Raw genomic sequence first — 27,013 nt, 5'->3', positions numbered from 1 at the left:
CTTCATTGCCATTTTGTCCACATCTCTTACCAAGCACTGATCACAATGTTGTCCAATAACATTTGGTTTGCAGTCACAGAGGCCAGTCTCATGGTGGCAAATACTGGAAAAAGAACTGCTTCCATGGCATGAACAAGCTAAGGTGTTCCCCCAAAAAGAAAAAAAAAATACTTCTTTACAAGAACTCAAGAAGATCATTTCATCCTTCTCCATGACAAATATCTTTACGTTATAAGCACACACAACATATTTCATTGGGATGTATACCCAATGAATTCATACTTATACTTGCAATAACTTGAACTATTATGAAAACATATTTCTCCCGTGACAGTTATGGCATCATTATTTTTCTCCTTTTTGATAAATTCAGATTATAGCTTTTCTATAATTGAGAGGTGCTTCCTTCCATGCTTTCCTGCCTAGGCTAGTACAGTCTAACTTCAAAATTGCATGTAAAAGTGTGACTTTTATTTTCTAAGTTTGCTACCCAGTTATTCCAATAATATGCTTCTTTTACTGAATTTTCCTAGATCATCTATCTGTAACAATTTTAAAATTAAAAAAGAATTGTGCATATTCATTGACAAGGACTTTGTAAATGTGCTACTAACGGATGGCTTCTCAGTTTAACAGAATTTGTTACTCCCTCCACTTAATTAGACTAATTAACATCTCCACTACCAATAGGTTATTTATTTTTTTTAGTATCCATCCTCCATCGTGTTAAATCTAGGTTATAGCACACATAACCTTCTCTCTCCTAAGACATAATTTTTTCTATGTATTTTAATTTCATTACGAATCAGGTAGAAAGGAGAAATTGATCCATTTGAATTACCCAATTTGAAATCTAGGCAGGAATATCAATGACAGTGGGAACCCAAATACAATTATTCAATAATATGAAAGCTGTTTTGCCACATGAAAACAGTGTGATAACTAAACAGTTTATTTCATTCTCTACCCACTCACCATGACAATTTTTGGCAATAAGGGCATCTCCATAGAATCCATCAGCACATCTCTCACAGTGAGGACCCTCTGTGTTCCCAATACACTTCAAACATTCTCCTGTGACTGTGTCACAGTGCCCAACTTCTAGGGGATCCACATTGCCACTGCAATCACATGGAACACACGATTCCCCAGGTACCGTTGGATTTCCATAGTAACCGTCTGCACATCTGTATAAACAATTGAGAGCAAGGTCAGACTAAGTACAAGTGGCCAAGAAGCTTCCCCAACAATTCAGGGATTCTTTGACTGGTTATTCAATCAAGCTTAGTATTTTGCAAAAGATTTATAGAGACAGAAATGCAGCTCTTTTGGTTTGGACATTCAAAAACTTAATTCGCCTTTTGTTCGTGATTTAACATGTTAAAAGAAGAGTGTAACAAAATGCATCCTAGATGTGACAAACATAAATTCTAATTTGCTCAAGTAGCCTTGGTTTGTCAAATGATCTGTAACCTGAGAATTCCATGCAATGGCCCTTTAAATATACATGTTTAAATACACCAATGACTTCTAAGTCTGGTTCTGCAATAAAGAGCATCTTAAACTATTTTAAGGGACTGTCATGAGGATCCTTTTAAAATGTCAAAATAAAATAAAGTTATTTGTTTAAATACATACTATGGAAAATTACAATCTTTCAAAAAGTTAAACACAGAATACCAACCTCTCACACCACATTCCTGTATATCCTGGTTGACACTGATCACATATAACTTCATCTCCATCATCCAAATGGCAAGTAGGGCTGAAACTAAGAAATATTGAAGAAAAAGTGTTTTTCTGCCTCTGGATAATATCACATTTCTAAACATTTTAAAAACCAATTTCCTCCTCCATATTGATGTGTTTAAAACCTGATCAATAGCAGAGCCTGGCAAGGAGATGGAGGGAGATTTCATGCAAAAGTTTGATGCATGATCTCTTTCCAGATCTGCAAAAACACTTCTCAGTGTAGTTTTCTGAAAATTAGTTTCATTTTTGACTAGGTAAGTATAAATGTTTATCATATGTGTGTGCATAGCCATATCTATTTATCTTGCATGGATATATGCATACACATGTGTGCAGAATATTCCAAACACTTTGTAGTTTTAGACTACTAAAGCTTAATTAAATTACATTATATTATTAATTTAATTAAATTAAGCTATTAAAACTTAAAACTGAATTAAGAATTTTGGGACACCCTGTATATAAACATTTTCATTCTTGTTGTCCAGTTGCTTTCAGTTGTGTCCAACTCTTCCAATTCTTCATGACCCCATTTTGGGTTTTCTTGGCAAAGATACTAGAATAGTTTGTTATTTCCTTTACCAGCTCATTTTACAGATGAGGAAACTGAGGCAAATAGAGTGAAATGACTTGCCTGGGATCACACAGCTAGTAAAATTGTGAGGTCAAATTTGAACTCAGATAAGTCTTCTGACTTCAGGTTTGGCACTCTAATCACTATACCACTGAGCTGTTCCATATATAAACACAAATACATATGTTATATTTCTATGTGTATGTATGTGTGTATATATATATATATACGCACACACAGTGTGCGTGTATACGCACACACATACATATACATATCCACACATATACATGTTGTGGTAAATACATGTGTACATGTTTACATGTATATGTACCGCAACACCCATAAACCTCCATTTTATTCCTCTTTGTGGTATGGTAATTAGCCCAGGTTCTCAAAGAGTGTTCCAGAGGAGTCCAAGCCCTGGCAATTCTAAGCAAGCTAGAAAGGTTTCAAGTGCAGACATAGCACAGCTGAATGTTCATCTGCCAAGACCAGGCTGGATAAGTTCAGAGAGACTCTTTCAATGGCTGGATCCAGATATCATGATGTAATTAATTTTTGTGCCTTTACACCAGCTCTCCCCAGTGTCTGGAACCCACTCCTTCCTCCTCATTATTTCTTGGAATCCCTAGCATTATGAGAAGAACAGTTCTATCCTTTCCTAGGTAAGATCTTCTTTCTTGATTTTCCCTTTCACAAAATTATGCTGAAGATACTGATTTTGAATATAGTTGCATGTGCTTATTGTGTTTCTGTTGTCTTCTCTCAGAGCTTCTTAAAGGCAGGGACGATCTCACCCTATCCCTGCCACATAGTAAAGACTAATGGTTGATTCACCTATTGCCCAGAGCAATGAAATCCCAAATTTTTGAAATATATAAATATAAAACCCACCATTTTTCTCTAAAGATTTCAGCATATATGTAGACAGAAAGACCAATAAAACCAGAGAGTTCTTTCTTGGGGATAAGTAATAAGTTGTCAGTGACAGGCAAATCTTGTGTTTTAGCAAATAAACAGAAAAAAATATTTGAGTGCATGGGAAAGGAACAATATGAGGCCATCAGGGCTCTTCAATATGTAACTCCCCACTTACTTGTTGGAGGTAGTTGTAAGAGGACACGCACAGGGCTGGCAGTCTTCTGATGTCCCTTGGGAAGGATTCCTGTAAAAACCTGGCAAACACTGGTCACAGTGAGCCCCCATAGTGTTGTGTTTACAAGCCTATTGCACAAGTAAACAGGAACAGAATTAGAGGAGTGTAGATCTAGTTGGAAGGGACTTCAGAGGCCATCCAGTCAAACTTGGCATTTAATAGATGAAGAAATGAGGAGGCTTGAGGAGGTAAGTGACTGGGTCCAAATGAGTAAGGCAGGAAGCCTCAGAAACAGGATTTCAATCAAGGTCTCTGATTTCAGAGAGAATCCTCTTACCACTGAACAATACTTCTCCCTTTGTTTTGCCCAAAGGATTTTAAGGTTATTATAATGGATGTGAAGATCCAAGTAAAAAACACAACCCTGTCTCTCTCTTCTGTCTCTGTCTCTTCCTTTCTCCTCTGTGCCCTTTCCCCTGGTTGCCCCCATGCATGCTATGTTCTCCTGCTTTGTCTCGACTTCCTAGCTTTCTTAAGACTCAGTTGATAATTATATGGATGTATTTAAAGGTTTATGACTCACCTGCCACTTTAGCATCCTACCTCCCCTAAATATTTCAGCATCCTTTGTGTGTAGTCTTCCCACATCAGATTATAAGTTCCTTGAGGACAGGGACCATCTTTCTTCTTCATATTTATATTCCTAGTACTTAGCATAGCATCTAGCATACTGTAGGTGCTTAATAAATGTCCACTGATCAAATGACACAGTATTAATCACTGGAGTTGCTATGTAGAAGGCCAGAGCTACCCTCAAAGCCCTAGAAATGACTGTGTAGCTTTTCTTTTTAAGCAGAGCAACAGGTTTGGATTAAGCAGAGACAAAAATCGAACTATATCCAGTTCTTTATATTGTTCTAAATTATGAATCATTTGGATTGAAAGAAGTTAAAGACTGACTAATATTTGTGCCTGTTGTTTTATATACAACAAATATACAAGTTACTCATGAAAACAATTTCTTAAACAATTTTTAAAAAGTTTTAAATTTCAAATTCTATCCCTCCTTCCTTCCCTGAAAGGGTAAGCAATCTAATATAGATTATACATGTGCAATCATGTAAAACATTTCCATGTTAGTCATTTTGTACAAGAAAGCTTGAACACACACAAAAAAAAAGGAATGAAAGACAGCAAAAAATAGCATTCTTCAATCTGTATTCAGATAGTATCAGTTCTTTCTCTGGAGGCAGACAGCATGCTTCATCATGAGTCCTTTGGGATTGTCTTAGATCATTGTATTACTGAGAATAGCTAAGTCATTCACAGTATTTCATTGTACAATATTGCTGTTACTGTGTATAATGTTCTGGTTCTGCTCATTTCACTATGCATCAGCTCATATAAATCTGTCTAGATTTTTTTTTTAAATCACCCTACTTGTTATTTTTTATAGCACAATAACATTACATTACAATCATATACCACAGCTTATTTAACCATTCCTTAATTGATGGGCATCACCTCAATTTCCAATTTTTAGCCACCATAAAAAGAGCTGCTATACTTTTGTACAAATAAGTGCTTTTCCTTTTTTTATGTCTTTGGGATATAGACCTATCAGTGCTACTGCTGGATCAAAGGGCATTATGCCTATTATTTTCAAAATTAGAAAGACAGCACAAGACAGTGGCTAGAGTGATAAACAGGATCAGGAAGGTCAAGTCCAAGCCCGGACACTTACTAGCTATATGACTGTGAGCCTCTCAGAGCCTCGGACAACTCTCTAAGGTTTCTCTACTAAGTCATAAATAGGTTATAAACCACAGTGATTAGAGGAATTTACAGATTTTGGACATATTTTCATAAAGAGTATATGTATATACATTCTCTACACACACACATAATACATATGTATGTGTGTGTGCATGTGTGTGTATGTGTACAAATATAAGATTTAGTAGAATCCCAATAGAATTAGATCAGTAAGAGTGGGGCTTGTTAAGAGTTTGGCTATGAAAGGAGGGAAAGAAGTGGAATACACACAGTGTTTTCTCATAAAGGTGGGAGACTAGATGAATGTTAGTGCTACATATAGAAAAGGTGAGTTGAAAGAGCAGGTTTTAGGAACAGCTTTAGGCACATTCTGCTTGAGGAAGCAGTGGCCCATCTAGGCAGAAATGTCCTGTAGGCAGTTGGAGATGCAAGCCTGGACTTGCAGAGAGAAATTAGGACTGTAGAACCAGGTCTGAATAAAGGTGATAGAGAACCAAGAGAATTAGTGAGATACCAAAGGCATAAGATAGAGAAAAGAGGACCAAGGATAGAATACTGGAAATGTAAAAAAAAAGGATAAAAAGGGGGGCAGAGCCAAGATGGCTGAGTAACACCACACACGTTCTAGAGCACTGCCCCCAAGCCCAGCCAAATACTTGTACAAAATGACTTTAAACAAATTCTGGAGCTGCAGAACCCACAGAATGACAGAATGAAACAAATCTCCAGACCAAGACAGCCTGGAAGGTCACCAGGAAGTGTCTATCTCTCCACAGTGGGGGCAGGATGCAGTCTACCATGGGCCGCGCCAGCAGATAGGACCTAAGCAGGCCTTGGGGAGACTGAATTTCTTCCACCTGTGGCAGTTTCCAGACTTCAGGACCCAAAAATGCCGAGGACAAATACAAAGGTCAGTGGAAAAAATCTGTGGGACCAGTGTGGGAAAGTGGAGTGGTCCAGCCCCAGTGCCAGGTTGACAGAGGGGGAAGGGATGGAGGAACCTGCAGCAGTCACAGCAGCAGAAGGGGCAGAGACAGAGACTGTTTCTGGAGCTCTAGGCCTACAGATTGTGGGGGAATCAAGAAGCTGACAGTACACCCACCATCACCACTGGAAGCAGAGATCTACCTTGACAAAGAGCTAAAAAGTTAAGTAAATGGCTGGGGAAATGAGCAAAAACTGAAAAAAGAATCAGACTATAGAATCTTACTTTGGTGACAAGGAGGACCAAAACATCCAAGCAGAAGACAACAAAGTCAAAGCTCTTCCATCCAAAGCCTCCAAGAAAAATATGAATTGGTCTTAGGCCATGGAAGAGCTCAAAAAGGATTTTGAAAATCAAGAAAGAGAAGGAGAGAAAAAATTGGGAAGAGAAATGAGAATGATGTAAGAAAATTATGGAAAATGAGTCAACTGCTTGCTAAAGGAGACCCAAAAGAATACTGAAGAAAATAACACTGTAAAAAACAGACTAACCCAAATGACAAGAGAGATCCAACGAGCTAATGAAAAGAATGCCCTAAAAAGCAGAATTGACCAAATGGAAAAGGAAGTCCAAAAACTCACTCAAGAAAATAATTCCTTAAAGATTAGAACGGAGCAGATGGAAGCTAATGACTTTAGAAAAAATCAAGAAATTATAAAACAAAGCCAAAGGAATGAAAAAATAGCAATGTGAAATATCTCATTGGAAAAACAACTGACCTGGAAAATAGATCCAGGAGAGACAATTTGAAAATTATGGGACTACCTGAAAGCCATGATCAAAAAAAGAGCCTAAGTATCATATTTCATGAAATTATCAAGGAAAACTGCCCTGAAATTCTAGAACCAGAGAGTAAAATAAATATTGAAAGAATCTCCTGAAAGAGATCCCCAAAGGAAAACTACTAGGAATATTGTAGCCAAATTCCAGAGCTTCCAGGTCAAGGAGAAAATATTGCAAGCAGCTAGAAAGAAACAATTTGAGTATTGTGGAAATACAATCACGATAACACAGGATCTGGCAGCTTCTACATTAAGGGATCGCAGGGTTTGGTATATGATATTACAGAAGTTAAAGGAACTAGGATTAAAATCAAGAACTACCTACCCAGCAAAACTGAGTATAATACTTCAGGGGAAAAAATGGTCATTCAACGAGACAGAGGACTTTCAAGCATTCTTGATGAAAAGAGCTGAGTAGAAAATTTGATTTTCAAAGAAAAGGATAAAACATTAACAAAGAAAAAAAGAAATTGAGGAAATAGGAGTTCTAAGCAAGTATGGAATTGCTGAAGACAATGAAGAAAATATCCAGGATCAAATGGTAAAATGAGGTTAACATGGGTAAAGCTTAAATTAAATGCCACTGGTGACTATCATTGATGGGTGATACTAGAGAGAACAGTTTCAATACAGCGGTGGAGGTAGAAACCAGAATACAAAAGTTTAATAAAAAGATTTGCAATATAGAAATGGAGACACTGATGCTATTGGAAGGGGAAAAAAACTACTTCTAAAGTGTTAAACCTATAAACCCCAAAAAATGAGTCATGCTTTTTGGCAGCCACAAAGCTATACTCTGTATAGTATCTCAATCAATAATTTTTCACAACCACTAATATAATCAAATGACCATCAGATAAGGATATTTCTTTATACCTTTAGGCTGATTGTATAAGATAGAATCAGTCCACCCTCCAATTGTGCTCCTAGCCCTACTCTCTCATCATGATCTTTTCCCTGTGGACTTAGATTCAGCATACTCCTTACATGGGTGGCTCTCCCCGTACTCAACTTGGTTTGGTCCTACAGAGCTATAAGTCTCATATAATTGTCCACCCTAATGTTATATATTTGTGGAACCAATAACAAACAACCCTAAACAATTTATGATCACATTTAAAAAAAACTCCAGTCTGATGTTGCTGGGTTGCCATTCTGATTTCATATATTCTATACATTTCAATGATGGCTCTGTTAGAGCTAGGTTTAGGGTTAGGGTTAGAGTTGGGTTTGGGTCATGGACTATGAAGCTAAAACAAAATATACCAAGTCACTATGATGTGACTTCTTTCTTATAAAGTCTCATTCTTTTTTTTAACCCTATGCCTCGGTGAGACCCCAGTTTTAAAGGTTACTTCATTTCTTGAAAAATGAGAAGCTCATAAATTATATTCTTTCTTCCTCTCTAAGAATAATACCACAAGAATTTGACTTATAAGGGGTTTTAGAAGTCATCTAAACCAACCCTCTCATTTTACAAACAAAGAAACTGAGTCCCACAGAGTCAAGGACCCATGGGCATTTAAGGAGTAAAATTGGGTAGTATGGGCAGGGTGATAGAAAAAAGTGTTGAGTCCACTTGAAGTAATACCAACCCCAGAGGCAAGAGGCACTTCTTTTAATGAGATTGTCTGGAATTAATATAAACACTAATATAAGTAAAGTGCTTGGTAAAGGCTGACCATGCTACAAATACATTCATTCAAATTCATTATTTGATCCAATCTCTGTAACACATTTTGTTACAGACATCACCAATTTATTTCTAAATGAATTCCATTTTTTGCTAGGGAAGCTGTAAAACTTCAAAGGCATGAGTGACTTCAGGCAAGTCAATATTTACCAAACTTAACACAAAATTTTCTTGAATGTAAAAATCCTACAGCAACAAATATAAGGCCAAGATAGTAATAAAAACAATCTTCAACTGAGGAATAATGCTCTAAGGTCAGTGAACACATTTAACAACACTTGGGGAGAAAACGTCTTTCAATCCGGTCATTGTTACAATCAAAGAACTTCAATGAGTTTCACATATTCCTTTCCAGAGTACAAGTTCAAGGACGATCTTATGCCTGGGAAGTATCAGATCATATCCAGTATAAGCACTCCTATCATTTGCGCATCCTAATGGCTCTAGGGAGCCAGTCAAAATGTCAGTAATTAAAGGAGACTTACCAAGCAAGCGCCATGAATATCACATTCAGTAGCATGACCATGGCACTCACAGGGTTGACAGATTCCTCCAAAGAGTATTCCACCGACACGGTAATACCCTGGGAGACAGGACTAAAAGGAAAACACAGAACAAATGTGAACATGAATGTAACTTAGAGAATTATGGAAATCATCTACTTTCTAAAAACAAAAACAATCTTTCTATTTTCCCATAAGTACTGAGACTTTATTACTTTTAAAAAGGCAGAGAAGTATATAGATGAAATTTAATGAATACTATGCATGCCTTAAGTACTCTAAATTGTGTTTCCAGTACAATATTTTCTATGTATGCATGCATGTAGGCATATATGTATGTATGTATGTTTAGTTTTCAGCATTCACTTTTATAAGATTCTGAGTTCTAAATTTTTCCCTTTCCCTCCCTTCATCCCTCCCCAAGATGGCATTCAATTTGATATGGGCTGTACGTGTACATAATAAGCATATTTCCACATTAGTCATTCTAACACAATACTCTTAAATTAGAAATAATATAACATTCTCTTAACCAGTGTTTCAGACCTCCCATTTACCTTTTCTTGCCTTAACCTTATAAAGAACCTCTGCCTATACAAGTTACATTGATTTTCTTTTAAAAATGTAGTTATCCTATTATCCTGTTCTTACATGGGCTATCCAGGAAGCCATAGGGGTTGCACACTGGAATTAGAGAAACATTCTCCCCTTACACTTCATTTTCTGGTAAGGAATGGGCCTTACCATTATTAAACAGTAGCAGCCTCCTGACAACCCTGCCTAAACCCTAGGAAATTTTGGCAAGCCACTTTTATAAACATTATCCAAACCTTAAGAGCAGCTAGGTGGCATAGCAGATAGAATGCTGGCTCTAGAATCAGGAAGACCTGAATTCAAATCCTGCCTCAGATACTTACTAGCTGGGTGACCCTGGGCAAGTCACTTAACACTTTTTGCCTCAGTTTCTCATCTATAAAATGAACTGGGGAAGGAAATGGCAAAACCCTCCAGTATCCTTGCCAAGAAAACCCCAAATGGAGTCATGGAGAGTTGGATACAACCGAAAATACTCAACAACAACAACAACAAATCCAAATCTTCCCTTAGAACAACCACTATCACTAAATTGGACATATTGCTTATCATGAAAATACATAGCTTTATTAGCAAACAAATCATTTTATCCCTCTCTCTTTTGATACAATTCATACTATCATAGACTCACAGTTGGGTGGAACTTAAGGTTCCATCTAGTCCAAACCCTTCATTTTAATAGGAATAAACTGGGACCTAGTAAAGTTAAATGTTTTCCCAGTGTCATATATGTAGTAAGGGTCGGAAGCAGGATTTCTTCCGTATTCTCTGACTTTAGAACCAGTGCTCTACGTAACCACCAATTTAAATAAGGAGTAAATAAGGGGAAGTTCATTCATCTAGCCATTCTTTATACTTTTGTTATATGTTCATAAAAACAATATTCATCAAGAACATCCAGGACCTATAAGCAGGATTAGGTGAGATATTTTGTTGTGGGAGTCCCCTTACAACTATGTGAGAGAATGCACATTATATAGTGCTGAACACCTTGATAATTACAGCAGCTTATGTGGTAGAAGAGTTGAAGCAGGTATAAAAAGACTAATTTTCAAGAGCATCTACTATCAACCAGTAGTAAGATGATCAGTCAAGAACTAAAGCAGTTTCCAGGAATTGGAGGATTCCACCTGATTGCCATAAGGCTGCATATAAAGCAATGGTGGGGCCAGAAGGGAGGGGGAGCTGGATGCTCTCCAGGTAATTGATTGGTATCAACAGGACAGGAGTGGCTGGGCAAAGTCCAGAATGGAAACCTTATCAAAGCCAGGAAAAAACAATAAGCACTGTGAGTAGGCCTAGAGGCATACTCAAGACGGCAAGCAGAGATCAAAAACCCAAGTAAACAAACTGACAGAGGAATGGGTCAAGCAGAGATCCTGTCCCAGAATAAAGGCTGCCAAGGGGCAATCTGCTTTACTTGTAGTCCAGAGTCTGATTTGATCTTTTCTGCTGCGGAAGAAGTCCGGCCACATCTGCCTATTCTGCCTAATGCAGGGCAGCTGTTGGCTCCCCTGTGATGTGGGCAGAGAGCCACAAAGTCCAGCAGTTTAACTCAAGACCTATAAAGTAGAAAAACAAAAGGAGTCGGATACCAGATTAGTCCTCAAAACTAGCTTATGGATTATCTGGTATGCATGAGTTCTTGACAACAGGTCATTGCCAATTATAAATGACTGGTTTCTCTCTCAGAGAAGAAAGTAAAAGGTCTTAGGAGTAGTTCTCTCCTCTTCTTCCAGATAACCAGAATGTATAACTATTCTTTCACAGTGTAGAAAGAATAATTTGGCAAAGTATTCAGGAAAATAAACATATATATACGCACACAATATTCTGAAGAAACAATGGGGAAAAAAGCTAGTATTAAGAGGCCAATAAACAAAAAAAATGAGGCAGGTGAACCAACCTAAGGGAAAAAAAACTCCACATCATGGTGCTATCGAACAGAGATGAAGATCCCCACAAAAAAAAAAAAAAGAGGATTCTGAATCTTAAGAAGAAATAACAAAAACCCATACTCAGTATCACAGAATCTCAGAGCAAGAAGAGACCTTAGAGAACATTTAGTTCAATCTTGACCTCGGGGGAAACCCTTCTCCCACAGACCCAATAAATTGGTTATTCTGCCTTCATCTGATGAGGTCATCTTCAGGTGTCAAACTCTGGTTACTGTTCTCAAATTAAAAAAAAACTACAATACAATTTAGATAATGTTAATTTGTGGTTTCATATGTCAACATGAGGACCGTAGGGACTCAGTATTTGAGTTTGACACCATTGATCCATGTTAGGCCTCTCATTTTATGGATGAGGAAAGTGAAAGGGGAAATTACTTACCCAGTATCACACAGGCAATAGCTGGTAAAGTAATGGAATGATAAGGAGCAGACATAGGTACTAGGCAGTAAGAGAAATCATATCACTGCCCTGGGGATAGATCAGTGTCCAAAGAAAAAAGACCCTAGAAAATAACAAAAACTGGATAGCATGAAGAAAAAACATATAAGAATAATCAAAAGTTCTCAGGGAAGAGAGAAGGGAATGATCTATGGTCTAGAGGATTATATTTTATATAGATTACAATTAACAAAGTGAAACCAAATGATATTTTAACAGTTAAAGGTATCATGGAAACTTATTGGATGAGACTTAAGAGAAAATGATGTCAATAGAGTGGTGTATCAGGTTCAAAAGGAATAGCTCTAACAGAAGGGAAGGAATAGTACCCTATTTTTTTGAATACACACCCAGGTAGAAATCCAAAACTGTGAGGGAAGAGAAAATTGTATTTAAATGTGGATAAAAGGAGAAGCAGGAGTGTCATCAGGAAAACAATCTACAGACCAGTCAGCCAGAAAGAACATAAGGGTGATGCTCTCCTAAAATAATTATAAAATTCAAATAGACTGAATGCAAAACCAATGGGCATCCACTACCTAAATATCTGTTGGAAGTCTCAATCTGTTATAAGCTGCAAATGCTGTCTTCTTAACTTGCCTCACTGACAAGCTACATCCCAAAGCTATAGAAAATAATGAGGAGAAATGGTATAGATCATTTTGACCAAAAAATAACAGGTTGGTGAAACAGAAATGAAGACAACATTGGGAGAAGTGGCCATGCCATCTTTTAGTTTGCAAGAGTGAAGGAAAGGAATAATAAAACATTGATATACTCAGAAATACAAACTAGTCCTAGACCCTAGGGAAGGAGGTTTGTTTTTTATCAAACATTAAAGCAAAGAGAAGATCACATGGAGAGAAATTTCAGAAGTGCATATGGCTCAAGAGGTTAGATGTCTTTGAAACTGTCATTCTGACAGTACCAGTGCAAAACATTAAAGTGAAGGAGAAAAGGTCTCTAACAAGATTATATTTTAAAATTCAAGGTCCAAAGACAAACAGGAATGAATGAGGAATGGCTTAAAAAATAAAAGGATAATGTCAGGAAGCCTAAAATCCCAGTATAAATTAAGGATTATGAAAAATGCTAAAGGCAACAAAGTTTCCTTAGCATTTCTGAAAGCAAGAAATTGAATGAGGAAGGTATAACGTTATCTTTTATTCAACTCCTATTTAGCTTCTATCTTCTACACAAAAGAGAACAATCTTCAAACAGAAGTTTAGGGCAAATGTCTTTAAGAGGAAAAACTAAACCCAAATAGGTAAGAAGAAAATTAGAACATCGGGATTTACATAAATTGAAGTCTCCAAATTCAGAAAAAAAGGTCCTGAGAAAACTTACAGGTGTGATTTTAGAATCATTGAATGATGGGAAGTAGATAGTGGATAACAAAAAACATCTGAGAAATCATAGAAAACGGAAAAGTTATTAGCCTCTCAGGATATCTTTGAAGGGAAGATGAAGAAATGTGACCTGAATGATTTTACAATAAGATAGAATCATAATCTGTTGAACAACTATAACCAATTAGTGTTGAATAAGGGATTATCATTAACCATTACTTTGATAATGTAAAATTGGACTCTGTCCTTGGTCCTGTCCAATATAGTGACCTAAGACTTAGAAGACAATGGAGGTGGTTGTCAAATTTGGGAATGGTAAAAAGATAGGATGGGTGCAATCAATGAATATCAAAAGCAGAATTTGAACTTATCCCAATAGCCTAGATCTATGGGATAATTATCAACAAAAGAAATTTGGGCTACACATTAGCCAAGTCTTATGCTTAAGTCCAAAGAATCATTTACATAAGAAATCAATTTCAGAGAGGGGTGTTGAGGAATTACTTGCTTTAACAGTAATTCATGCTAAAATAACCTGACAGTTTTAGTTGACTACAACCTCACTGTGAACCATCAGTATGAAGAATATGCTATAAAAAAAAAAAGCTAATGAAATTTAGCAAGGTAATAGTCTTATTACATGTAATTATCTGCCTTAATCAAGACCATACCTAGAATACTGGGTTCTGTTTTCTGGGATTACATTTTACAGATCATTAGATCATTTTACAGATCTTGTCTGTTTATCCAGACAAGAATGATAGCTAGTTAGAGATCCTGAGTCATATGAGAAACAATTATCTTTCAGAATCTGCTTCTTCATCAAGAAAATTGGGGTATTGAACTTGGACTAGATACTCTCTAATCTACCTTAGAAATCTACAATTGTATAATACCAAGGTTCTAGGTTGAAGAAACTGAATGCATTTAGCTTGGGGAAGAGAATTAAGACAGAATATCTGTTTTTGAACAGTGGAAGGACTCTCGCATGGGAAATATGAGGATATGATTCCAGAAACTACAACAAGGATGAAAGTTAGAAGGGGATAAATATTGATTCAAGTAGAGAAGAAATTTCTGGCAATTATAGCTGTATAGCATCCAAACATGCTACCTTGCAAGAGAGCCAGCTTAAAAGGTATTAAGTGAAGAGCTCACAAGCTTTTGAGTAGAAGCTCAAAGGTTACCTGCCAGTGACATTATACAAAAGGATTCTTGAATCAGAAAGGAGGTTGAATTGGATGATCTGTAAAAACCAAAATTCTGTAAGTCTAGTTCTATAATGATATGTTTTGTAAATCCCTTGTCTCTTACCACTATATTTCCAATATTTGGAATATCAGAAGGTGTTCTGCTATTCCATAAATCATCTTAATTGACTGGAACTGTCAATTCAAATAACCACATCCCCACTGGCAAATCAGAGAACTGAAACTCATACTCTGTATTCTACTTACAATCCAGAAATCAGCTCTTTTTAAATTTTAAAATTTTTGGTAAAAAACAAGAAGATTAAAGACCTGCATGAGTCATAGATTGGTAGGAAAATACTAACAATAATGAAAACAATTTCTCTATTATTTTCAAAGCAATAAGGTAAACACAGAAGGGATAAGAACAGCATTTAAGAAAAATGCTGTATCCATCTAGCTAACAACCAGGTTAAAAAAATGGCAATGGGCTGGTACTGGGAGTGGGGTGAGTAAGGCAAACCTTTCGTCAATATATGATATTAATGGGATATAGAGCTTATCTGTTATATCCAGCTTTCATAGACAAGGGAATGAATGAAGATGAAAAAGATGAAAGTGATGAAGACCATTACTTACCTCACAAGAGATCCCAGTATACCCTTGAGGACACTCACAATATTCTGCATCAGTAGCCAGCACAAGATCTATGACATTTGGGTTTGCTGTGTCCAAAGTCACAGCATCTAATCTGTAAACAAACAGGAAGATATGAATGTATGTTGTTTAATTTTTTTAACTTTTCTGGGACTAATATTCCAGAGAAATAACCTAATTTCAAATGCAATGTGTTGATGTCAGTATTGCATCATAAGTGGATAAAAGCTTTCTGACCACAGACATAGAACTCATCACCATCCCCTCCAAATAAAATTCACACACCACAAAGCACTGAAGAAAAATCATCTGCCATATTATCTCTTTGCACCACCCCCACAAAAGAAGCAGTCATTAAATACTGGTTTCTTTCAAATGGATAACCTATGCCCAATTTCTCTTTTAGATTGGGGCAGGCTTTATAGGAATTTGTACCCTATCAGGTTCCAGTTGGATGACTAAGAGAAAATATAGCAAGGGCAAAATCACAAGTTTAATGACCCAGTATGAATTCTGGCATAGGATTTTGTTAATTTACTTATTTCCTGAACAGTAACATCTTCTATATTATATTAAACCTAAATCCTAAAATGTTTTGTAATAATTATTCTTTAATTCTCTCTTTGGGAATAATTTCCATTTCTGATAGAAACTGTCTACATTGGTACTGTTCTGAACCACTAGGGCATCCCTAATATCACTTTGCGTATGTCAGAATTATGGAGAGAATTTGCTTCATGAACTTTAAGATATGTAACCATGAGCAAAGACTTTTAAGATATGTAACCATGAGCAAAGACAACATTTTTATTAATTTATAAGCAAAGCACAAAAACTGGAAGGAAGGCTTTACTTCTTTCTCAATACATACCTATACAGTGCTTTTTTTGCAGTATTATAATTGGCCCTGATCAAAAGATGAGTCACATTGGCTAAGACAGTCATGAGCTGGTCCCGGTCTATTTCTCTTTTGGTATTATAATCTCTGAAGTTTTCAGGCACAAGCTTCACAACATTAAAGTACTCTTCATAAGGTTGTAATGACAAGCCCTCAGCCCTTGTGCTTAAAGTGAGTCCATTTCCCTGCAGTGTACAAATAGAAAAGGTAAAAGGTTTTTCTTAATCACTCTAAGGAAGAAAAATCTACAAAACCAGAAGATAAAAGATTGTACTTGGTGTTTAAAAATAGGATCAAATTTTGTACTAAAAATAAAGTTAAACTTAGGTTCAGTCTGAAGTAAGAATGCCTATGACCCTTGGACCCCCAAATTCTTGGAAAATAGTAATCCTTGTCTATCTCTATCACATGTTAGGCTTATTAAGTGCTACGCACTATGGGGGGAGTACAAAAGCAGACAAAAACATGGTCCCTGCCCTCAAGGATCACACTAAGAATAGTAAGATTAAAAAAAAGAAACCCAAGTCCAAAATTACCTTTAAAATCAAACAGGCAAAATACATCATGTGTGCAAGTAAGTACAATAAAAAGCAGAATGTGACAGGGGCAAAAGTGAGATAGAGCCTACCCTAAGTAGAGAGAAAGAAATGGATAAGAAATACATTATGGAGGTCAAATCAACAGGATTTAGTTATTGATTAGATGTGAGAAGTAAGGAATAGATCAGGATACAAATAGATTCTAAAATTTAGAGTCTAGGGGACATGATACATCCATTAATTAAGCACCTACTATTAGGAAAGCACAATATTAGGGGCTAGGAGAAATACAAGGAAAAATACGCAAAGTATCTAAACTTGGGTGTTTTCAGCCTAGTAAGAGAGATTTTAGTTAGAGATATCAATATCTAAAGAGGCTTGATAGATATCTCTATCTAAAATCTCTTTTACTAAATTGAACGCTCCTAAGGTCAATTCTTTGTTTATTTTTCCTTTATGTATGCATACACACACACACACACACACACACATACTCATATATTATATATATACATACATACTTACATATAAACACATATAGATGTACATATCTTACTAGACTATCTTACTCAACTGACTATATATTTAATCTGTATAGATATACATATATCTTACTAGATAAAATATATATCTGTATTTGATCTGTATAAATATCTTACCAGATTAAATATGGATCTATTCAACATGTTTATATGTATATGTGCTATGTAGACATAGAATAATATTTTGCTGTCGTTGAGTTGTATCCAACTCTTTATGACTCCACTTGGGATTTTCTTCACAAAGAAACTATAGTGGCTTGCCATTTCCTTTTCCAGCTCATTTTAAAGATGCGGAAACTGAGGCAAACAGAGTTGAGTGATTTCCAGGGATCACAGTTAGTACGTGTCTGTGGCCACATTTGAACTCAAGAAGATGAAGTTTCCTGACTCCAGACCTGGTGCTCAATGCACTGTGCCACCAAGCAGCTGGACAAAAAGCAGCAGCACAATTTCCAGGAAGATGAGATCCCCGTAGCTTCAGGAAAAGTAAGGAGGGTTTGGAGAATACATTCACGGTGAAGGGGACATTTCAACTGGGTCTTAATCTATATAGTGCTTTAAAAGGTTTACAAAACACTGTACATACATTATTTCATTTGATACACTAACCTTTTGAGGAAGGTGTCTGCTAGTATTCTCATTTTACAGATGAAGAAATAGAGGCTCAGAGAGTTTAAGTGGTTTGCCTTAGTTCACTCAATTGGTAATTATTAGAAGAAGCATTTGAAACCAGATCTTCCTAACTCCAGGTGTGTAACCATTATACCACGGCGCCTCATGATATCAACAGGTGGAGATGGGCAGAAAAGGGATTCTAGACATATGACTAAACAAAGCCGCAGGAGGGAAGCACTGTCTGTTTTTTGTGGAACTGTGAATGAGAAATCAGTCTACTTTGACTGGGGCAGATTACATGAAGGGAAGTGGTGTAGGGAATGTAAAAAGGAGTAATTAATTGCTGTCCAAGTGATAGAACTGTTTCCTTTAAGTAGAGATAGTATATCCAGGAAGAAGAGGAAAACAAGAACTTACTATCATCAAGACTGATAGGATCCCTCCCCCTTTCCAATAATGAGAAAGTTCCCCCATATCCCTTTTTGATCTGGAGTGAATTCTGAGGAATAGATTCCCTGGTCTAAATTCATGGAACAAAGAAAATATTTCCAGAGTGACCTCACGACTCACAAGAGCCAATAGAGAGAAAGCCTTCCACGGTGACTACTTGCCTCTTCCTACCCTGTGGAGCCCAACTGGCCCATTTTTGATCTGAAAAACATTTCCCCATAAAATTCCCAAAAAGGAAATCTAAAAAAGCTTACCTTAATAATAACATCTGCATGAGACATCAAGTCACTGTCCACAGTCTCCATTGGAATATCATAAGACACAGTATATTTCAGGTTTCCACCAAAGGCAGTCAACTGAAACAGTAATATTCAAGATATAATGACTAATCTATTCATTCATTCATTTTTTGTAAGCTTGGCCCTGGTGCAGTTGATAGTAATGGTACTTTAATGATACTTCAGAAGTCCAAGCTGATAACTTGAGAAAGCCTGGAATATTCTAATTACAACTCTATACATCAGGAACCAGGAGAATCATAATAAGATGACTCATGTTTGCATAATGCTATGAGGTTTCCAGAATATGTTTCAAGCATAATCTCATTCTACTTTCACAACTCTGTGAGAGGTCAATAGTATGTGCATGACATGACATGTTTTTTTTTCTCACTTTCTATTTAAGTTTCAATATTTAAGTTAATGATATGTTTATTTTTCTTCTTTCTATTCTGTACGTGAGTTCTGGTGTTTGAGCTGAAAATTAAAAAAAGAAAAGAAACAGTATGTGTATAATTGTACTTATTTTACTGATGAGGAAACTGAGGCTCTTCAGACGATTTAAGTGAATTACCCTGGTTACATGGCAAGAAAGGGAACCATAGCATAACAGAGAGCTGGCCTCAAGCCTAAAAGACCTGGGTCCAAGTCTTACCTATGCTACATGTTGGCTGGGCAAGTCACTGAATCTATCGGTACTCTAGGTAACATTTAATTCCATCAGTTGTAGAGAAGTTGCTTGCCTGGATTGGCAGCAAGGGTTTGCTCATCTAGGAGTTCCTTACATCAATGGAATCACAGATATAATTCCTATCCCTAATCTATCAAATGGCTAGAAGTGTTAGAGATAGGATTTGAACTCACATTCCTTCAGATCCTAAGACCAGGACCCTTTCCATGTATCATGACTCTCATATAAATATACATCAAACTATCAGATACAGTAGCACTGATAGATTTTTTTTTTTACCAGTGACACATTGTTTAAATATGAAAACTCAGAAATATTAAACTCAGTTTACAACTTCCAAAGCGAATTCCATTGATACTTCAACTCACAATGCTAATATATCCATAACTCAAGCCTTAAAAAAAATTCAACATTTTTAATCCTATTTCTCAACTTTTACTAAAAATTGTATATAATGTAATAAAAGCAATCTTGAAGGATTCTTTTACCTTTCAAATGCTGTATAGGGTGTTCCAAAAGTCAGTGAAGTTTTAAGCTAACAAATCTTCAAGTGAGTAAACTATTAAAACTTAAAACTTCATTAAGAATTTGGAGGTGCTCTGTTACATTTCTATAAATGAAATTTATTCCTTACTTTATAAAATCAAAATTATACATATAGAAGTTGCTTAAAATGAAGAATTACTATATTTTGAAAGTGGACTCTTGGGGAGAAAGGGAGCAGATGAGGAAGAGGACTGGTCTAATCTCCTTGTTTTAGAGATAAGGAAACTGAAACACAAAAATTGAATGATTTTCCAAAGGTCCCATAGATATTAAGAGATCACATTTTCTATAAATCAAATGCACTTAAAAAAAAAAGATACAAATGAAATGCACTTAAAAAAAGAACTAAACTACACTGCCTCTGGTAGCCAAATAGCATAATAACAAGAAAGGGAAAATTATACATAAGATCTTTTATTTTAATAACACAATGAAAAACACAAAGTAAAATAGATTCTTTATAGCAATCTAAGGTGAAAACAAGATATTTTCAAACATTTTCAGTGAGCAAAGTAAAAATATTCCATCTTTTTTCATTGTATCCCAACATACCTTTATTCAGGTACTAGTCATTACACTAACAGACATCACACATATGAATGGGAGGAAACAAAGCCCTGTTTAAAGTTGTGGTCAGAATTCAATACCAAACATGCAAAACTATACCTACCAAAAGAAATGAGTTGATTTTAGCTTCTATCCATCTACAAACTTACTTTATTTCCAAGATATGCTATAGGAGCTGACCAGTAATACTTGGATTTTAGCATTTGCATGGCCACAGTGTTGTTGATAGTTATTTGATGAGGTCCATCCATCTGGTTTTGCTGAGACTGGATATTATTTGAACTGGACAAGTCAGTGACCAGCCACCCAGACATATCAATCACCTTAAAACAAAAAGATCATAGATTGTTAGAACTAGAGGTGACATTAGGTATTCTCAGTTCATAGACTGAAAGTTAGAAGTGATCTTAGACAACATCTAGTCTAGGAATGTGGAATCTTTGGCTGGTAAAGTCCGCACTTGAGGACCTAGAGGGCCACATGTGGCCTGAGGCTGCAGGTTTCCCACCCCTGAGATGAGAAGAGTGAGACCCAAGGAGGTTTGGTAACTTGTCCAAATTCCCAAAGCTACTAAGTGACAGAATTAGCATTAGAATCTAGATGTTCTCTTTTCCAGCTCAATACCCTTCACCTCTGAGGGAGCTGGCAAATCTAGTAGGCCTGAATTATGTCTAAGTAAAACAAAAGCCAATTGCAAATAAAAACAAACAAAAACCTGCACAACCCATAGTAGTGTGTTTTAGAGTTAAAAGGAAATCAAGAAAAATTAAGGGAATACAATTAGAAACTTGAATAAAATGGATTTTTTCTAGTCCACCTTCCCAATAACAAACACAATAAAAAGCCAGCATTCTCAACTCATATGTTGCTGACCTATATAAATCTTTTAACCAAGAACCATTCCAACTATGTGGTCATAGGAATTTTTCTTTGCTCTCTGATGCTATTGAGAGTCAGCTCCCTCTCCTTTTCCCTTGGTGCTACAGTAGGGGTCCTCCATAACTTAGTAGACAATCCTTAAGAGTTGTCATGTCCTACATGCTCTAGGCAGGAGCAACTTGGAGATGAACCTCTGAGTTAGCTGGGCTGGATCCATTTTATATACCATACTCAGGTTCTTTCCTTATCACTTCTCACCTCTTCCTAATTAGTAGAATCTATGTTGGTAGCAGAAAGGAAAGATGGAGGGAAAGGAAAACTCTTTCTTGATTTCTCTCTTTCCATATGTGCCTCAACTCCCATCTCTATATCTCCTCACCTCTCTACAATACTACTCAAAAGAAAATTGTGGGGAGAGGATGAGAAAAATAAAGGGAAAGGAAAATCTTTACTCCTCTCAGGTCTTCACATATTCCAGCCAGCTCTAGAACTCTCCCCTTTTAGAAGCAGAATGTGAATAGGAGCAAATATGGAGAATCAGACCTGCTATTTGTCTTCACTAGATGAGAAGCCCATACTCCTAACCTCATCCTCCCCAAAGTCTCTATTTCACTCCTTGCCCCAGATTCTATGCAACATATCCCTTTGAAGTTTCTACCCTTGTCTTTTATATACCGTACTCAACCCTGCCCAAGTCCATGGGAACCAATAATGGTGATAGAGTTCTCCAGACTAGAGGTGAAAAGTATTCTTCAACATCAATGTCCTGGAATCATGGTTGCTCATGGCACTGATGAGAGTTCTTAAGAACTTCAAAGCCTACCTCCTATTATGTTTAATGTGGTTACTGTGTTAACCCTTGGGTCATGGGCATGGGATCATACCTGAGTGACGGGCCAGGAAAGGCTTTCGCAGACATCAGAAACACCAAAACAGAAACACTCGGTGCAACCCTCAGGGTTCCTTTCTTTTAGATTATAAAACCCTGGTTTACAACGGTCACATTCTTCCCCTTCAACATTTTCCTGTAAGTCAGCATAAAAGAGTGTTCTTTAACAAAAACAAGTAAAGGCAGGTGGACATATCTGTACTTTGGTAGAGGCCCTTCATAACTTAGTAAATAATCTTTAAGGCTTTTGATGTCCTGCATACTCTAGGCAGGAGCAAATTGGTGATGAATGTCTCTGAGTTAACTAGGCTGGATCCATGGGCAATAAGCATGCAGTCTGTCCTTAAGGTCATATTTAAGACCTTTCCTATTTAGTAATACCTGTCAGAGTTTGCGTTTCACTGTCATAGCCAACATTAACCCAGGGACTCTTGAGAGCTGTTTTACTCCTTTCTTTATGTCTAGCACTGAGTACCCAGAATACAGTGGGTACTAAATAGATGCTAATTGACTATATTTCTTAAGTACACATAAGCACTTGAATATTGTCTCCTCCACTAGAATGTGAGCTCCTTGAAGGCAGGAACCATGTTTTTGTGCTTAGTGGGGGCCATCTCTAGATGTCCTGATCTACATTTTGCCACTGGACCCAGATGGCTCTGGAGGAGAAAGTGAGACTGGTGACTTTGCAGAGGCCTTCCTCACTTAAATCCAATTCACTTGTAAGTCATGGCACCGTCTTCCTAATGTCATGGTCCTCTTCAAAAACAAAGAACAAACAACAAGTGGTTAACACAGTGCCTGGCACATAGTATCTACTTAGATGTGCTGGCTAGGTGGTTCCAGAAAGACTGGCCACAGAGATGCTGAAAGACTAGCATTCCTATGCGTAAGTTCACTGATTTCTCATCAGTCCATATTGAGATGCATTGGTTCATAATCCAGAACTTACTAAAACAATTTTGTCTAGAATATTTGTGTCCCAATTGTGCATAATGTAACGTCACTCTTCCAAACAGAAGACTTCTGCTCTATCTTCAGTAATTCATTCAATTACTTACACCAGAAAAAAAATTGCCTTTTCCCAGGAAACCCAAATGAAAAATCTCTGCTCATTTCTTACCTCGGTTCTACTCTTACCTTACAAAGACAAGGCTCACTGCATGGGTCATCGTTGACACTACCCGCCAGACTGCAATTGCAGTGAAAGCAATTTGGGTAGCCCTTGTAGCCAAACTGGCAACGATCACATTTTTCTCCTGTGTAACCCTCTCTACATTGGCACTGACCTGGCCAGTTCCCTTAAAAGACAGAAATGACAATGCTCAATAGTGAAGCATCAAGTGGTTAAAAAAATTGATTGAAATGTCAAGACACAGGAAGAAAACCATCTCTAATAAAACAAATTGTTTGACTGATAGGATTCTCTATAGCCACACCTCTCCACATGAGTTAACATAGAGTCCTGATTTTTTGCTATTTCAAATGTCCATGAGAAGACAGAGAAATTAATTGGTCACAGGAGATTTTTGAATGTCTCTTCATCCAAATACTGCCTCATTATGCACACTTAATTAAATAACTGGGTCTGCATGTGGTGGTTCAGTTTCCACTCACTTGAAGAATGGAAATGATGAACATTTATCATTTTGATAGGAAAGCTCGGGGGCTTTATAAGATAATGTTTTCCAGGCATTTTGAGCTTCTTGAATAATATCAAATGAACATGTTAGTAATCCTATATTCCATATAACATTTTCCTTTCCTTTAAAAATGCTTTCTGTACATCAACATAGATATGTTATAAAACTGGCTCATTGATAACCTGTGTGCTATACAATCATTTGGAAAAATCAGGTCTAAATAAGCAAAGGAAAAGAAAACATGAACACATACACCACTCAAACACTTACCATTCAACTGGTCAGACTGGTGATCATCCTTAACACAGACTGAACTGAGTGAACCAAAAGGATCACAAATACATGGAAGACATGGATTGTTCTCATAAGGAGAAACCTGAAACAAGGACCAATGTTAGCTTGCATACTCCCACATGAGTCACTCAGATGAAGAACTGATTATAAATGTAATGAAAGCCAGGCTCAGTCCTCACTCCAGCATTTACTGAATGACCATAAGAAGACTTCCAGAGCCTCATTTTTCTGATTTGCAAATTGGGAATAATTATAAGTTGGTAAACGTGTGAGGTAGAATTTAAGTTCAGATCTTCTTGACTCCAGATCCTGCGCTCTCCTCAGTGCACCACCTAACTGCCTCATCAGAATCATAGGATAATATAATTACAAAAATTATAACAATATTTATATCATGATATTATGATTATCAGAATGATAAGATTTTTTGACAAAAGTATGATAGCTCATATTCATATTGTATCATGATCTTCTGAATTCCACACTTTTAATGTCTCACTGTGGGCTAGAGGTGAGTGACCTTGGGTTTTGGAAGGCCACATTGGTAGAATGCAATCTCTGACAGATCCTACACCAAGCTGAATAAGCTTTGGCCATAGGCCCAGTGGTAGACTGTCTGTCACTCAAGGACTGGACTAATTAAGTTCAAAAGGCTCATTGCCAGGGTTACCACAGGGTGATTCAGTTTTCAAGGTTAGTAACTCCTGAAGACTGTGCACTAAATCATGAGGAATTGGAGATCTGCACCAGTGGCACAGAATACTAACAATAATTAAATTAGGGTTCTTTAAAGTATAGTTTTCTAGGTACTTTCTGTCAAAAAATCCCTAAGAGCAAAGTCGTCCAAGTATTTCTATCTTCTTTTTCCAAATACAAAAACTGAGGCTTAAAAAGTACCAGGCTACTTGTCCTTCACTGAACAGTTAAGAGTTAGAGATGGAACCCAAATCTTGGTCTTATGAGATTAAATCTTTCCCTCTTCCACAGTAAAAGTTACAGCAACAATAAGTTTTTTTTAAAAAATCTTTGTTTTCTGTCCATTACAAAGATCTTCTTTACAGAAAATAGGGTATATCTAATAACAACAGAGATATGCAAGCTCTTTTTTGAGAGTGACAGCAATGAAGCTCACGTTTCCATTGCCAGTGGTCTTCTCTTTCTTCAGCCCCAGTGAGCTCCATTCTGTTCTTAATCACACATCTGGCACTAAAAGAAACTTAGGAAGCCATCTAATCCAATGACCTCATTGCACAGATAAGTCTAGGAAAGTAAATTGATTTGCCTAAGGTCACATAAGTAATAAGCTTAATCAGAATTTGAACCCAGGTTCTTTGCTTCCCTTACAGTACTCTTTCAGTAATATTACCTGCTTCTCTACAGCAGTCATTATGAATACAGAGCTACAGGAAGCATTGTGAGGAATCTTAGATGTCTTATCTTAAAAGCTCGGTGCTGCTGTATATTACCAGCTGAATCTGATTCTTTCATAATTATTAAAAAAGAGTGAACCAGAGTGCTCTCATGTTGTGGTACAGTTGTTTTAGTCATGTATGACTTTTTGTAACCACATTTGGGGTTCTCTTGGCAGAGATAATAAAGTAGTTTGCCATTTTCTTCTCCAGCTTTTCTACAGACAAACAAAGTGAGGCAAACAGGGTTACCTTGCCCAGGGTCACAGGTTCCTATATAAAACAGGATTAAATAAAAAGTCTTAAACGTGGATTCCTAAGTCAAAGGGAAGGAAGACATTACTGAAAAGTTGTTTTATTTTTTTTTGGTTAAATAAGAAAAGAATCTGGAATTCTTAGTAAATTAAAAGCTCAATGGCAATTAACAGTATGTTTTCTTAGCTTTTGTATCTGCAATAGCAAACGTTGAATCCAGGAATCAGACCTGTGATAGAGCTAGTTTACACTGACTTACAAAAATTGCAGGTGTAATATTGTGTTCTGTTACGGGTACCAAATTTTAGGAAGGGCACTGAAAAATGAGAGAGCATTCAGAGGAAAGCAGCGAGGATACTGACAAACCTTGAGATTTTGTAACAAGAGGCTCAGTTGAAGGAGCTAAGGATGTTAAGTTTGAAGAAGGATAGACTTGGAAGGACATGGTAGTTACCTTCAAGTATTTGAAAGTTTGTAATGTGGAGGAAGGATTAGACTAATGCTAATCTAAAACAACAGGTGAAAGTTCAAAGTAGCAAATTTAAACTTGATGTAAGTAAGGGAAACTTCCTAACAGTTAGAGCAAGTGGCATGAAGAATTGTCTATCCTAGCAATTCAGGACTTCAGTTAATGTGTGGATGACCAGGTTCTCTCAGGTGTGGATGGACTCTGAGATCCCTTACAATGCTCAGTTTCTAGGATTCTACAATTTAATTTCAGTAAGAAGATGATGCAGTAAATAGTGTGCCAGGCTTGAAGTCAAGAAGACTGAAGTCCAATTCTGGCTTCAGACACTTAGTAGTGCTGTAGCCCTGGGCAAGTTACTTAATCCTGTTTGCCTCAGTTTCCTTTTTTATAAAATGGACTGGAGTGGAAATGGCAAACTACTCCATTATCTTTGCCAAGAAAACCCCAAGTGGCATCACAAAAAAGAGTCAGACACAACTGGAACAAAAGAATTACAAAAAAGATTCAAACTTTGGAACAAGGAAACTTAACCTAGATGTAGAAGGAAGTAGTTCTTTGAAAAACAATGAAAGCACTTCAGGATCAATTAAAGTCTTGGGGGAATAAATAAGATTTTCCTTTATAGAGCCTGAATGTCTAGATTATCTATTTCTGTCCTCAATGAAAAGTCTGAAACACAGCTAAAATGAAGGAAATAGATT

At 36.7% G+C, this 27,013-nt stretch overlaps 1 protein-coding gene across 1 annotated transcript in view; it reads right to left on the bottom strand.

The window, feature by feature from the left end:
- LAMA1 (laminin subunit alpha 1) overlaps positions 1-27,013 on the bottom strand; it is a 186,526-nt gene that overhangs the window by 93,249 nt on the left and 66,264 nt on the right. The window contains exons 9-20 of the mRNA XM_072604263.1: positions 24,156-24,261; positions 23,383-23,543; positions 22,238-22,378; positions 20,624-20,797; positions 18,647-18,748; positions 16,220-16,431; positions 15,331-15,442; positions 9,144-9,254; positions 3,423-3,550; positions 1,685-1,771; positions 976-1,187; positions 31-137 (exon numbers count right to left, since the gene is read on the bottom strand). Of these exons, the coding sequence (XP_072460364.1) occupies positions 31-137; positions 976-1,187; positions 1,685-1,771; positions 3,423-3,550; positions 9,144-9,254; positions 15,331-15,442; positions 16,220-16,431; positions 18,647-18,748; positions 20,624-20,797; positions 22,238-22,378; positions 23,383-23,543; positions 24,156-24,261 (1,653 nt within the window). The remainder of the gene's footprint in view (positions 1-30; positions 138-975; positions 1,188-1,684; positions 1,772-3,422; positions 3,551-9,143; positions 9,255-15,330; positions 15,443-16,219; positions 16,432-18,646; positions 18,749-20,623; positions 20,798-22,237; positions 22,379-23,382; positions 23,544-24,155; positions 24,262-27,013) is intronic.

This window comes from Notamacropus eugenii, chromosome 4, assembly GCF_028372415.1.
Source record: "Notamacropus eugenii isolate mMacEug1 chromosome 4, mMacEug1.pri_v2, whole genome shotgun sequence".
In the NCBI taxonomy this organism is placed as follows: Eukaryota; Metazoa; Chordata; class Mammalia; order Diprotodontia; family Macropodidae; genus Notamacropus; species Notamacropus eugenii.
Note: the sequence above shows the minus strand (reverse complement) of the source record. Positions and strands in the feature narration are given on the sequence as shown.